At 37.2% G+C, this 14,798-nt stretch overlaps 1 protein-coding gene across 6 annotated transcripts in view; it reads left to right on the forward strand.

The window, feature by feature from the left end:
- Nucleotides 1-14,798, forward strand: part of IDE (insulin degrading enzyme) — a 93,214-nt gene that overhangs the window by 53,583 nt on the left and 24,833 nt on the right. For all 6 annotated transcript variants that reach the window (XM_043475994.1, XM_043475996.1, XM_043475993.1 and 3 more), the window contains 8 exons: nucleotides 1,091-1,203; nucleotides 1,773-1,935; nucleotides 2,648-2,740; nucleotides 3,160-3,251; nucleotides 4,183-4,263; nucleotides 6,002-6,105; nucleotides 10,806-10,908; nucleotides 12,823-12,945. In XM_043475994.1, coding sequence (XP_043331929.1) covers nucleotides 1,091-1,203; nucleotides 1,773-1,935; nucleotides 2,648-2,740; nucleotides 3,160-3,251; nucleotides 4,183-4,263; nucleotides 6,002-6,105; nucleotides 10,806-10,908; nucleotides 12,823-12,945 — 872 coding nt within the window. The remainder of the gene's footprint in view (nucleotides 1-1,090; nucleotides 1,204-1,772; nucleotides 1,936-2,647; nucleotides 2,741-3,159; nucleotides 3,252-4,182; nucleotides 4,264-6,001; nucleotides 6,106-10,805; nucleotides 10,909-12,822; nucleotides 12,946-14,798) is intronic.

The raw sequence follows: 14,798 nt of genomic DNA on the forward strand, positions 1-14,798 counted from the left end.
CTGAAATCTGCAGTTTTCACTTAACAGAAATTTGAGATATTTTCATGTCAGCCCATACAGATCTCCCTCTCATTGATGACTACCTAAAATTCCAACATAGAGATGTCTTATAACATGTACACATTGATAGATGTTTCAGTCACTTCCAGTTTTTATTGTTTTTATAAAAACAATACTGCAGTGAACATCTCATGTATATAACTTTATAAACTTTGCAACTACATTTCTCTATAAAAAATATAGATAGATGATAATATAGAAGAATTTCACACACATGGCTATATAATCTTAGGCCAATTACAAATCTTTGCTTGAGTTTGACAGAGTGTGATACAGAATCATATGATGTTAGACCTTGGAACAGACTTGTGATCACCCTACCCAGCTTTCATGTTTCATAGAACCTGGAGTGCTTAACCAGTTTGTCTAAATACTCTGACATAATTTGTTGGTGTTAGAGTTGGGGTTAGAATCAAAGTCCTCTGATCCCCTGACCCAGGATTCTTCTCACCATTTTATACTATTCTCCGTCAAAATCAGTTACTTACAGATACTAACATTTGACCTTTAATAATAGGTTTAGACTGTTAAAAAGTTATTGTTATTGTCTGTCAGCCAGTGGTTTAGTATGTTTCTGTTGGAAATTGTAGATAAAATAGTCAGTTTCCAAATGCCACTAATTATTTGTTTCTAATGTTTATTTTTAAATTATTTCAAGATAATATTTGTAAAATAGTTTTTTAGACTATAAAGAGGCAGACATTTGTGAGGTATAATTGTTGTCAATATTGCATAACTACAGAAGTTATACAGACTCTGGTAGGGTTTAACTGAATGCTTCAACTTATCAGATGGAGTTTTTAAAAAATTCCTAGGCTTTCCTTTTTGTAGTCCTGAGATTTTTCAGGAGATCCTAAGGTTCTTCCCACCAGCATTATTGAGATATAATTAAAACATAATATTGTATAAATGTAAGGTATACAACATAGTGATTTTATACATGTACACATATAATCCTAGGGTTTTAAATACTACCCACTAGGTGTTATGATTAGTTTAAGTCCTGTTTCCATTGTCTGTTTTCTTGTAGAATCTTTAGATGACTTGACTAATCTGGTGGTAAAGTTATTTTCTGAAGTAGAGAACAAAAATGTCCCATTGCCAGAATTTCCTGAACATCCTTTCCAAGAAGAACATCTTAAAGTAAGTTCATGTATTGCTAGTATTTTTTTTTCTGTTTTAAATTTATGGACATAATATATGCCTAGTTTGCCAAAGAGTACATAGAACATTTTAGAGGTTTCATTATTTATATGGTTTTTAATATTTGTCTGGGTAGTCAAATGAAATCAGTTTCACATATACTAGAGACATGTATCACCAAAAATGTAACAATATGTTCTGATCTTTTCATGCTAAAAGTAGTTTTCGTAGCTATAACCTTGGCAGACTGTAGAAGCTGGTAAGCAGTGCCAGAAGGCAAGCATCCAAAAGTATTGAGCCACATGGTCCAGGGGACCAAACATGGACCGCATACCAACTGTAATAAAATCCCACTAAGAAAGAGCCCAGGTCATTTATTTCTGTTTGGTCAGTATCATTTTCTCTGACAATTGATTCTGTCCTGAATTTTGGGATTCTTCTGTGAAAATCAGGGTGGTGGTTGTTTGTTTAAAATCAGTATTCTTCATAGTTTGTAAATTCTTTTTTTTTTTTTTTTTTGATAGGATTTGTACATAGCTAATCTTTTGTGGTTTGTTTTTTTCCCCCAGCAACTTTACAAAATAGTACCCATTAAGGATATTAGGAATCTTTATGTGACATTTCCCATACCTGACCTTCAGAAATACTACAAATCAAATCCCGGTCATTATCTTGGTCATCTCATTGGGCATGAAGGCCCTGGAAGTCTGTTATCAGAACTTAAATCAAAGGGTGAGTCTCTTGGGTCCCAGCTTCTGAGGGTAGTACCCCATCTCCATCATTTTTTTTTTTTTTTTTTTTACTCTGGCTCTCATTTCTCCTAAATATTTCCCTGTGAAGGGATATTTTCAGATGAGACTATTTAGAGTTAATGGGAGAGTGAGGTGATGGTTGTTAGTATGCTTTTTTTTCTTCTTTGGGGTTTTTGTTTTTGTCTTTTTTCATAATTTGTTTTACCCTTTTGGTATTGAGCAGTGAAGTTTAAATATTTCAAAAGATATTGTGGCCCATGTTTGAAATAAGATAGAGGTTAAAAAATGTAAATTTCATATTGTATATTGTTTACCATCTCTATGAAATGAGCTGAAACATTTATCTACTCTTATCCATCAAATCCATCAAAGGGTGTATTAATACTAGGATCAGTCAGTAGATTTCCAAGGTTCCTCTCCACTCAGACTCTGTATATAGCACTTAAGCACAGTAGTCTACTCTTGATTTGGGAAATGATTTGAGGAGTCCCAAGAAAAACTCCCAACCCCTAAAATTCCTTGAATCTTTTGCAGTGCCTGAAACTGCTTTTCTGAACTGATTTTTGCCCAGTCTTTTCTGCAGAATGCCCTTCTAGTCTCTTGGGAATGTATAGAATGAATTTTTTTTTTTAATTCCTTGTCTTAAAAGAAGACACACAAGCAATCACGTTGATTTCCTTTGACTGTTACAGGCTGGGTAAATACTCTTGTTGGTGGGCAAAAGGAAGGAGCTCGAGGTTTTATGTTTTTTATCATTAATGTGGACTTGACTGAGGAAGGATTATGTAAGTATTGGCCATTTTTGAATGAAAATTGATTTTTTATGATTAACTTTTATTAACTTATTTATGCTCTGGATCTGTTTTTTTGTTGTAAAGCTATAAAAACTTTAATTCATACTGTTTTATCTGTTGTAACTTGGCCTCCATTTCATGGGTGATTTTCCCTCCTTAACATCTGATCATTGTTGCACTTGTAAAATGTGTACTTGACTTTTTATTTGCTCATTTATTACTCCAAAGTCCCTTCTGTCACAAATTCCAGATCTTGGAAGGCCATGTAGGTGGGACCCTAAACCTAGTCACAGGGAGGTGAGAAGTCCATTTCTAAGGTCTTCTACCTACCTGACTTACCTTAGGAGTAAACTCCTTGCTTTGAAGGATTTGAAGACTGAATGGTTTTTAAGTGTGCATTCTTTTTCCAGTACATGTTGAAGATATAATTTTGCACATGTTTCAATACATTCAGAAGTTACGAGCAGAAGGACCTCAAGAATGGGTTTTCCAAGAGTGCAAGGTACTTTTGTTTCACCAAAATTTTTTTTATGGAAAGTTTTCAAGAAACAAGTATATGTGAGTTAATTTAAATGTAAGGCCCAGTGAAATTTTTAAAGTTTTTATTGTTCCTATTTTAAACTCTAAAATTTTGAAATGCATAGTAGCTTTAGTTAAGGCCTAGTCTTAACTAGTCTGATTGGTTACCTGACACACAATTAAGGGTTGAGGCATCAAGCAGCCTCTTTTTAGGAGGAAGAGGAAAGAAACAAATAGATTGCTTTTCTATCCCTGAGAAGAAAGCCAGGAGCTTCTTGAGCTTTTATGTACCAGTGTTTACTCCAGTTCTCTGAAGATGTATCTAAAATTTGTATTGAACTCTCAAAGAAACAGTGAATTATTATATATATTATTGTGTTCTTAAAAGTGATTTTTATTGTTGTATGTAGGGAAAAGCCTGTCCTTTTCTTTCTTTCTTTCTTTTTTTGCATAGAACAAAAGGTATTTGTCTTTTAAATTTTTAAAGACTTCTTTTAAGAGTTTTTTTTTTTAACATCTACTTTAAGATCTATTCAAGACTGAAATGTGTTTTGTTTAAGGGTGTAATCTCTGTTTGTGAAACTTAGGACAGTAACTTCTAATCAGGCTACAGTTCGCTGAGAGGGTCAGTAAAATCATCATCTATGCAACTGATGAATCTCACAGGGTTCCTTCACAGTTTTCCTAATTCTTTGACTAATAGTTTCAACATTTAGCCTATAGAATCATGTTCTATATTTGTTATTTTCATTTGTGTTCTGTACATTTCTAAATCAAGCATAGCCATTTTTTCAGAAAGTGTGATAGTTACATATGGAGGAAAATGGGAGGCAAACCAACCTCCACCACCAAGGAAAAAAGTATTTCTAAATAACAGGTAACTTATGTCTAATTGGATTAACTTTTCATTTTAGGACTTGAATGCTGTTGCTTTTAGGTTTAAAGATAAAGAGAGACCACGGGGTTATACCTCTAAGATTGCCGGAATATTACATGTAAGTTTATTGTTATTTTACTCTATACTTTGGCACGTAGAGTGTTTCAGTGATCCTGTATATGTTACTTTCAGTACTATACAAATCATAAAAATTGAAGCTACAGTGTCAAACTTTAGACTTTGTAGCAACTAGTAAACTCTGATGTGAAGACATATTTAAAATCTTAATTTTCATCATCCTGAAAATCATCATCTGTAATATTTTCATTACATAGACATCATGCTTACTGGCTTTGTTCTACTATGTACTACTTATGTGAAAGCTATAAATCACCCACTTTTCTCTGTTTCTGTTGCTATCACCCTAATATGAGCTACCTTCATTTCTTACCTGTATTACCATCATGGACTCTTACCTTAGTTCCGTGTTTGCTGTCTCCCCAGCTTTAGTGTTTTTTCCCTGCCTCAATGATCTTTTGAAAACCCAAATCAGATTATTTCACTCCTCTGTGTCAAGCCTTTCAGTGGTTTCCCATCAGAGTTGAAATAGATCTAAATTTTTACCTGACCCATAACGATATCTGACTCCAGCCTCTCACTTGACCGAATTCCATATCACTTCCCCTCCCACCTCTCTCATTCCCATTCCACTCCAGCTGTCCTGGCTCTTTGTCTAATCTTTAAGCATTTAGTTTGTTCTTCCCTCTCAGGGCCCTGTCATTTGCTGTTTTTTTCTGCCTGAAGCACTTACAGTCTTTGCATGGCTAGGTTCTTCTCGTTTGGGTCTCCACTCGGATGTCTCTCCTTTAGAGACGCCTTCCCTGACCTCTCAATCATGACCCTGCCCCTTTTAAATTTTCTTTGTAGCATTTTATCAGTATAATGACAGTATTAGTTTGTTTATTGTCCTTCTCCCTCCCAGTTAGAGGCCCCTGGTAGCTCAGACAGCTAAAGTGCCTGCCTACAATGAGGGAAACCTGGGTTCAGTCCCTGGGTTGGGAGGATCTCCTGGAGAAGGAAATGGCAACCCACTCCAGTATTCTTGCCTGGAAAATCCCATAGACGGAAGATGCTGGTAGGCTGCAGTCCATGGGGTCACAAAGAGTCGACCACAACCGAGTGACTTCACTTTCACTTCACTTTCCTCCCAGTTAGAACATGAGCTCTTTAGAGAGCAGGGACGTCATTTGTCTTACCTACCATTGTACCTACGGCAGCACCTAGAACAGTGCCTGGCACAGAGTAGGGTGTTCATTACATACTTGTTGAATGAATGAATCAGTCTGTCTCAGTAATTTGCCCTTACTAAAAAGCATCTTTCACATTATTTTTCTTTAGTAACTGAAAATATAAGGCATTTTTCCTCCATAACAACTTTCTAAATGCTTGTCTGATTTCATTCATAGAAGTTTGAGTAGAAATTCTATTAAAAAATATATGTACTTTATGTTAAGAATCCTATAGATGTCAGCGTTTAATCACCAAATTTTTTTTATCAACACTCAGTTTTTAGCTAGAGGTATTACTTGTTCTCTGAAAAAATGTACTTTTGTTCTCTATAACGTAAGTGTATTTGGGGATTAACTGTAAAATTATCCCACAATATGAAACTGCTTAAAGTGTGGTAAGAAAGAGAAAAGATTCAGAAATCTTTACAATGAAATAAAATTTAATTGGAGGGAAGCAGGGGTGTAAAATAGAGGATTTTATGTGTTAGAGATCTGTTTGCTTTAATAAGTTAAACTGTATCATAGCCTTGCACATTTTACTTTTGTATTTATTTTCCTTTTAAAAAGTATTATCCCCTAGAAGAAGTGCTCACAGCTGAATATTTACTGGAAGAATTTAGACCAGATTTAATAGAAATGGTTCTCGATAAACTCAGACCAGAAAATGTCCGGTGAGTCACTCTACAGATTTTACTGTTACATACTAGATTTTCAGTGATAGTTAGAATCTGAAAATTTGAAATTGTGAATAAAATGCTTTTAAACTTTTTATCAAGCATGATTACAAAAGTAGAGAGAATCAGTATAATGATCCAATACCAAACTTCAGCAATCAGTACATGGCTAGCCTTTTTGATCTTTATCCACACTTCTTCACTCACCCTTCCTCCAGTCTTGATTATTTTAAGTCAGTATCTTGAAAACATGAAGATTCTTTTAAAAAAAAAAAACAACATAATCATAATTTCATTATGAATAAGATATAATAATAGATTGTCTTAACCTGGCTTCATCGTAACTCTAACTCCCAAAATGTCAGCTCATTTGTCTGGTTTTATAAGCAAGTGAGGACACCTTCTGTTTTTTTAAATGAAAGTAAGGATTACAGTCTCAATGCTTCTGACTGGCTAGTGGTTAATCAGGAAATCAAAAATTGGAGGAGCTGTTAGGCTAACAAATATTTCTGTTAGAGGAGGATCAGCCCTAAAGAGCTTATGAGCTACCCCATGATATTTCTGCCTTAAAATTGAATTTCTTCTATATTTTCTAAAAGTCAAGAATAAAAGGTATACATTTGATTGGCACATATTTTGCATATTTTATTTTTCTCCCCTTTTGAGCACATATTTCCAGAATTCTGGGAACTTGGTGATTGAATAAATATTTTTTTGGAGCAGTCATTTTACGAATAAAATCAACAATCTGATAGAACTTTTTGAAAAGATCTTCTGACAGAACTGTTCTATCAGTCATTTTCCTAGTTACCATTGTTTGAACTTTTTCAGACATATCCTAGCAACAAACAGTAGAGAGATTAAATTAAAGGAAATATTATTGGTGGTTATACAAAATCAGTACATGTGGTAAAATGACATAAAACTATACACACACATTGTACCAACAACAATTTCCTGGTTTTGATATTATAGGTAAAATGTAACCATTGAGGGAAACTGGGTAAAGAGGCCACAGGACCTCCCTGTACTATTTTTGCAACTTCCTAACTATAGAAGTATGTAACTATATAAAAATAAAACATTAAAAAATTTTTTTAAGTATTTACAATAGCAACAAAGGCATAAAATACTTAGGAATTAATTTAATCAAACAGTGCCAAGAGATATTAAAAACCTTGCTCATAGATGAGGAGACTTGATTTTATTAAAATATCCATCCTCTCCAGTTTGATTCACAGACTCAATGTAATCACAATCGAAGTCCTCGTAGGCTTTTTTCCTTAAGCTATTGGTAAGCTGATTCCAGAATTCATATGGATCTACAAAGGACCTAGATTACTTGGAACACTTTTACACAGGAAAAGAAAAGTTGGAGGACTAAAACTGCCAGATCTGAAAGCTTACTCTAATGCCATGGTACTTAAGACGATTATAGTACTGTCAAAAAGACAGACAAATAAATCATTGATTTTTGTGCCTAGATTTTTGTGCCTTTTTTCTTCCTCTGTTGTCTATCTTTTAAAAATATGATGTAATATTGTGTACTACTAGTAAGAGGGTAGAATTTATCTAGTTGAATCCCTTGTAAAAAGTGATGAAACTGAAGCCCGGAGACTTGCCTAATTTAGATCTTAACTGTGATTTTGGCAAGATCTCAAAGAAAGAGAGTCATGGTATCAACCAGAATTTGTTTCTGATGGCCAGGTCTGTGCAGTTCCTACCAATTCTTTTTTAAATTCATCACAGTTACCTGTGAAGCCTCTTCTCATTTTTGGCTGTCTTCCCTCTTTTCTGTCTCAGGGATTGTTTGCAAAGGTGTCATGCGAATTCGTCCCTTGGGAATGATACTGCCTTTTAATGTCTATAGTCAAGATTATTTCTGAATGGGTCCCGTCAGCAGCGGCAGCTATTCTTTCCTCTGAACACTTCTAAGTGACTGACTTGAACTCAGCAGTCAGCATTCATTCTAGCCCACTGTTTCTTTTTCTTAGTATTGTAAGCTTCAGTATGAAACTAGCGGATCGCTTTCTCTCATATTCCCAAGGATCCTGTCAGTACCACGTGCTATGCTGTGCTTCATTGCTCAGTTGTGTCAAACTCTTTGCGACTCCATGGTCCGTAGCCCACCAGGTTCCTCTGTCCGTGGGGATTCTCCAGGCAAGAATACTGGAGTGGGTTGCCATGCCCTCCTCTGCTAGTACCATATCAGTAGCCAATTCTTTGTAGATGGAATTAAAGAATAGCATTGCCCCCCCCCCACACACATTTAGGAAAAAACTCACGGAGACTAGGTTGGTTTTTTTTATTAGCATAATTAGGTTTCCAGCAGATGGTCTAAGGTGCTGCAGTGTCCATGCCAGTTTTTCTCAGTTGTCTGCAGTTAAACATACTGTAGCTCTCTGTGGTGTACCTCAGTTATTGTGCTTTTTTCTCCTAATTGAGATCCTCTTGTGCTTCCACACTCTGATTTGTAGATTTCTGTATGTTTGACATGTGTCTAAGCTGTCTCTTCTGTTATTTCCCCTTCATAATTTGTTTGAAAATACATATTCTATCATTTTATTTCAGTTTTTAATTCCTCAATGATATGCTAATTCTTGGCCTCTCTTTTTGTTAGGCCAATATTTGGTATTTACCTAGTTTGAGGAGCCTCATGGTAACATTTCACCTGTTACCCATACACTTTACTTTGGTATCTAACTATCCAAATCCCTCAGGATTATACCTAGTAAATTGTCCTTCTCCCCCCTTTTTAACTTACTCGTAGCTTACATTGTCTGCTTCTTTCTGTGTCATATGGTCATCCTCCAGAACATTTGGCAGCTTTCCCTGAGTTTTTTTCACTTTCTCGCTCAGAACTGAGTTTAAAGTTTCCTTGTTCCAGAAGGCAAGTCCACTGCTGAATGAATGCCCCAGTCTTCATAAGTTGTAATCAATCCCCTTGTTCATTATTCTGATACATGGGGCTGTACATGCTCTGATTCAGGGAAATCAGAGCCATCTATGTAATAAACTTTTTCAAAATCAAGCATGTCATGAAGAGAAGATGGGCATGCCACCTCTCTACCATGTAATTCTACTTCCTAACACATTTTTTTAGGTGTCTCCCTAAGAATTAATCCATTCATTCTTTGAGAAATCAGCAGGGGTGGAAGCAGTTTCCATGACTGAGTCTTAGCTGACTCTGTCATGTATTGAGTGAATGTCCTTAAGAAATATCACATACTCTTCATGTGGCCATGTGAGCTCTGTGCACATTACACGTACCCCTCATAAAGGATTCTCAAATTGCCAACATGGATACAATAACCGAACTCTTTCATCTGTTAGACCCTTGGATTCTTCTGTGTGTTTCTGTGGAACATATTCTTATTTAGCATGTTTTCTAGAACACATAGTGGTCAGTGGCAGCTAGACCAGATCCAGAATACCATAAACTAGAAGATTAAGTCAGTCGTTCTAACAGACAGGTGAGTCAGATTGCTTGTAATATTGACCCTGAAGCAAGTGAGAAGGCCAAATCTAGCCAGGTAGACTATTTTATCTAGAATGAATAAGAAGTAGACGGTGGTTCTGACGTTCAGGCACTGGGGTTGAGGCAGTCCAGGGATGGGCAGGTGTTTGGAACACAGATTAGGATTCTGAAAATGAATGGGTGTTCAGTAGAGGGGAGTTTTGATTGAAAGGAGTGGACTTTGAGCTGTGATACTGACATTCAGAGACTGGAACCTAACCTCTGGGAGGATAAGTGAGAACAAGCAAGAATAGACATGAACTTAGTTGTCTGAACTGGGACATAAAGAAGTGAAACCAATAACAGGACTGACTACATGGCAAGCCTTCCAAGCTATTGGCTTAGCACTATGTCAACACGATTCAAAAGGGTTGCTCCCAGTCTGGTGTTGAGCCAGCTAGTCAGTGTGAAATGATTCTAACTTTGATAATTAAAAGGCAGCAACCTTCCCTAGGACAGGAGCTCCACTGGTACAGAGCTTCTTCAGCTTCTTTGCTTATAATCTTCTGACATTTTACCTCTGCCTTCCCTCCCTAAACTATTTTTTTCCCCTTCTCATTTCTCTTCTATGAAGTTCCTACTATCCCATCAGAGAAAGAAATGTTTTTCTTGGTCCTGTCACCATCTTCCCCTGGCAGCAAGAAGGCCAGTGTAAATATAATACATACAGTTAATTGATGGCAGTGTCTGGCAGAAAAAAAAACAAAACAGAGTACAAATTAGCAAGTTACAGTGAAAGAATGTTTTTAGTTTTTTTGATTCTCTGAATGAGCCAACAAGTTTTCTAAGCCATTTTTGTAACCTTGGGCCTGAGCTGTTCCTAGGAAGGAGTACTTTGTTGTGCTTTTTCAAAGACTATTTTTCAACTGACCTTTGTTCCATTTTTTTTCCCCTAGCTACTCTTCTTTTAAGATTCTAGTCAATAGCATTCATAACAAGAATCTTCTTTGCAAGCAGTTTTTCACACCCAAAATGATGGGCTATAATCAAAGGGTAACAGAGACTATGATCAGAGACTGCTGTACGTACATAGCCATTTCACCTAAGCCTCATAGAACTTTACTTGGTCTTAGAAGCCCAACACATTCTTGAACATTTATTCATATTTTCATGAGTCGGATTCTATAAATTTATGTATACAACATGAATTTATAGATTTTTTTTTTCCATCTATTTCTAGGGTGGCAATAGTTTCCAAATCTTTTGAAGGAAAGACGGATCGCACAGAAGAGTGGTACGGAACGCAGTACAGACAAGAAGCCATACCAGACGAGGTCATTAAGGTAGGGCTCGCCCGTCTGTGAGGGAGCCCGATGCGTGAGGGACACAGGAGCGGGAGGCCCCCGGGTCAGCCAGTTCCCAGCCCAGAGTGTGGAGAGCCGTGGCCCAGCGCTGTCTGTGCCCTCCCAGGTGGCGTCAACAGGGAGGTAGAGAGCTGGAGCTTAGGACTTAATGAAGAAATGACACTACAGCTGTCTTCTCACATGTCTGTCAGACCAGCAGGACTGTTAAACAGACTTCAGCCTTATGCAGTCAAAGATTATTGGAGTTCACAGTCCACAGGGATGCAAAGGCACCAAGACAGGCAGGAAGAGATGGAAATAGGGAACCTAAAAGACAGATGCAAGGGTTTCTGAGAGCTCGTGACCTTGCTCTGAACACACATGGGGAGCAGTTTCTGGGATTCATACTGTCTTCACCTTAGGAGGGGCTATATTTTATGCCTCATATTGTATTATTGCTCTTTTCGTCAACATAGGATCATCACAGTTTGTTTCAAAACAGGTATGTGTAGTAAATAGTATGTTGCTGGTGTTACACATCAGGAGTCAGGATTTTGTTTGTGAGTCTTATCTACTTGTCTAGTGCTTTTTCTTTTTTGGTTTTCATTGGCTATGTAGCTTTGAGATTGTGTCCTTTATTCATGCGAAGACATCAGAAAACCTTACTCTAACTAAATACTAGTTAAACTTTAACAATAGACATTTCTTAAAGGTAGCACGGTAATGACAAAATAGAAAAAAGAATAAGAAAGAAAGTCATTACTGATACTTCTCTGACATAGCTACAGCACAGGAGGAAATGACTGAAATCCTTTAGTGTGTGAAAATGTGCATCTTACTAAGCTGTGAGGGTAGGTGATCTCCCATGGGTTAGTGCTGGATGTGAACTAACCCCAAAACAAGAGAAAACCCCTGTTCACCAAATTCTGACCGTGACAAACCTGCCCCAAATGGAAATGAAAACAAATTGATCTGGAAGCTCAGCGGTGAAATTACTTGCTGAGTGCTTACCATTCCCTACGATTCAGCCATTCTGGAGACTTAAGTTGCTACTTATAAATAATGTGGTCAATTTCCCTACCATCCCAGTGCCAAAAGATACAGATGCAGGAACCAAAATAGAACTGCAAGAGCTGCACAGCTATGCGACATCAACTGGAGACCAGATTACTGAACCCAGAAGCATTGGCAGTTGGTTGCTTTTTTTTAAGTAATAAAAAGTCTTACAAGTCAGAATTCATCAGTTGTGGCCTGATCAGTCTCACTTAGCTTTTGGAAGTAGCCCATGGAACAGACCCAGCCTGCAGGTTGGGTCAATCCTATTCTACAGTTAAGCTGACTTAAATCTCAGATTTGTCATTAACCTTAGGCTTGAAATACTGGTCCACTTGGAAATTCACATGGTCATCTGGGAGAGGAGTGGGCCAGGCTTCAGAAGTGAAGTGAAAGAAACCCTCTTTAACCTAGTTTTCAAGCTATACATGCAAGTAACTTAGTGTAGCTGAAAGTTTAACTCTTAGACTAACCACCTCTTGTCTGGCAGTTGTGGAAGTATGTCTCTGTGCAGGTTATTCTCCATTCTCTAAAGAGCTAGAGCAAATGTGATCTTCATACATTAGCCTCCGTGTTCCATAGTCTCCAATTGTTCCTTCATGTCGGCTGGTCATTTTAGAGAGGTGTAAAAAAGAAAGATGGATAGATAAGTGTAAAACCTTGATTAGTTCCAGAGATTCCAACTCAAGTTTCATGAAAAGTCATTGCTAGATTTTGGAAGTAGCCTCTACATATGGTGGCAAAGAATGCTGATATTTATTCCCTTATTGTTTCCCTGGATATTAAGCAAAATGAATGTTTTAAACTCTTAAATCAGATTCTAATCACTTTTGTTTGTGTATTTTTTCACTCTTCATCCAGAAATGGCAAAATGCTGATCTGAATGGGAAATTTAAACTTCCAACGAAGAATGAATTTATTCCTACAAATTTTGAAATTTTGTCATTAGAAAAAGAAGCAACGCCGTACCCTTCTCTTATTAAGGTAATATGTTAGAATCAGTTAAAGTTAGGGGACAGACCTATTACATGGAGGGGACGAGAGAGAGGGTTTCTTTCATTTGGTACTATGTTGATTTAGGGGGCTCCCACCCCAGAGATAACAAGATTTGCAGAGATAATAACTAAAAAAAAATATTAAAAGGCTAAAAATGTCAAAGCAAACAAAACTGCTGTATGGCATAGAATCTAGGGAATTGTTTGCTTTGCAGAAAATAAAGTAGTAAGTCTGGACTATAATTCGTCTGTTGAAAGATATAACTCAGTGTTGAAAGCCTTTCTTCTGTGTTCACTTCCTTACCCAGTAAGGAAGTAGACTTATGCTGCATCATGAAAGTTAAAGAGAAGAAAGAATCTCTAAAGCCTGGAAGAGAGCATATCCAGGGGAAGCTGTTGGATTTCCTGCCTTTATAAACAATTCTTTCTCATTTTGAAAGAGTGGCTGTATGAAGTTAGTGGAGTTATAAGTCCATGGAATGAATGATTGAGAAGGGAGTTTTCTTCCTCCAAATGTTCTTGTCATGTCATTATTTCACACCTTGGGTAGATTGTGTGGGAAAATGGATCAAATTATTACAGCACATCCTCTTTCCTAAACTTCAAAACTAACTCTTTATAAACTTACTTCCATAGACAAACATCTTTCTTTCCCTTCAGAAGACCTAACATTAAGTCATTGAGACAAGAGTGTTTAGGACTATGAAATTTATCTCAAGTAACTAGATTACTAGTGAGATAGTCACTTTTCTTTTAAAAATTATATTTTAATGAGTTAAAGGTTAGGTTATTCAAAGAGAAAGCTTATTTACTTTTCCTAATTTTTTGTGTGTTTTAAATAAGTCATCTTAGGATAAAGTAAGGAGAACACTAAACCATTTATGTCTCTTCTCAGAGTTTCAAAGTAGTTTCAAGTGAACTCTAAGACTTTATATAATTTGGTATGAATGAGTGAGTGGAGAGTCGAGGGAGTGGCTTATTTATTCATCCTTGGCTGTATTAGTTATCCATTGCTGTGTAACAAATTATTCTAACATTCAGCAGCTTAAAACCACAAACATTTATTTTTTCTCATGCAGCTTCCAAGAGACAGGAATCTGGAAGTTGCTCTGTTGGGTAGTTCTGGCTCAGGGTCTCCCATGAGAGAGAGAGTCAAGCTGTTGGATGGAGCTTTGGTCGACTGAAGGCCCAACTAGGGCTGGAGAAGTCTCCACCATGTTCAGTTGTGTGGTTTAGGGAAGATCTTAGTTCTTCACTGCATGGGCTTCTCCATAGAGTTGCTTGACACAGCAGCTGGTTTCCCCTAAAATGTGAGATCCAAGAGGGAAAATGAGTGATTGAGATGGGAGCCGCAGAGTCTTTTTATAGTCTAATCTCAGAAGTGTCATACCATCACATCTGCCGTATTCTGTTGGTCAGACAGAGACCAACCCTGGTCTAGTGCAGGAAAGAGGACCACACAAGGTTGTGAATTCCTGCAGGCTGGGATCTATGTGGCCCACCTTGGAGGCTGGCTGTCTCATACCTACCCCCCAAGGGCTCTTGCATCTGCCTTCTAACATCGAGAAAGATAGGGACAAGATAGTTGGTATTGATTTCTCTTGTCTGTCTCTTCCTCCACTGGGTCCCCATCTCTTTGCCCCAGGGTGAGATAAGAGGGTAATTTCTCTCTGCTGCTAGAGTTACCAGTCATCTCTCCAGCTTCCCATCTGCTGTCTCTTGGAGAGTGCTTCAGAGCCATGGGACAGTAGCCTCTCCAGAACAAAACTCAGCTGTTGCCTCTGTTCTCCTCCTCTTGAAGAGAGATTTGATTGAAGATTTTTGTCAAATGTGCCTATATTT

This window comes from Cervus canadensis, chromosome 8, assembly GCF_019320065.1.
Source record: "Cervus canadensis isolate Bull #8, Minnesota chromosome 8, ASM1932006v1, whole genome shotgun sequence".
Classification (NCBI taxonomy): Eukaryota; Metazoa; Chordata; class Mammalia; order Artiodactyla; family Cervidae; genus Cervus; species Cervus canadensis.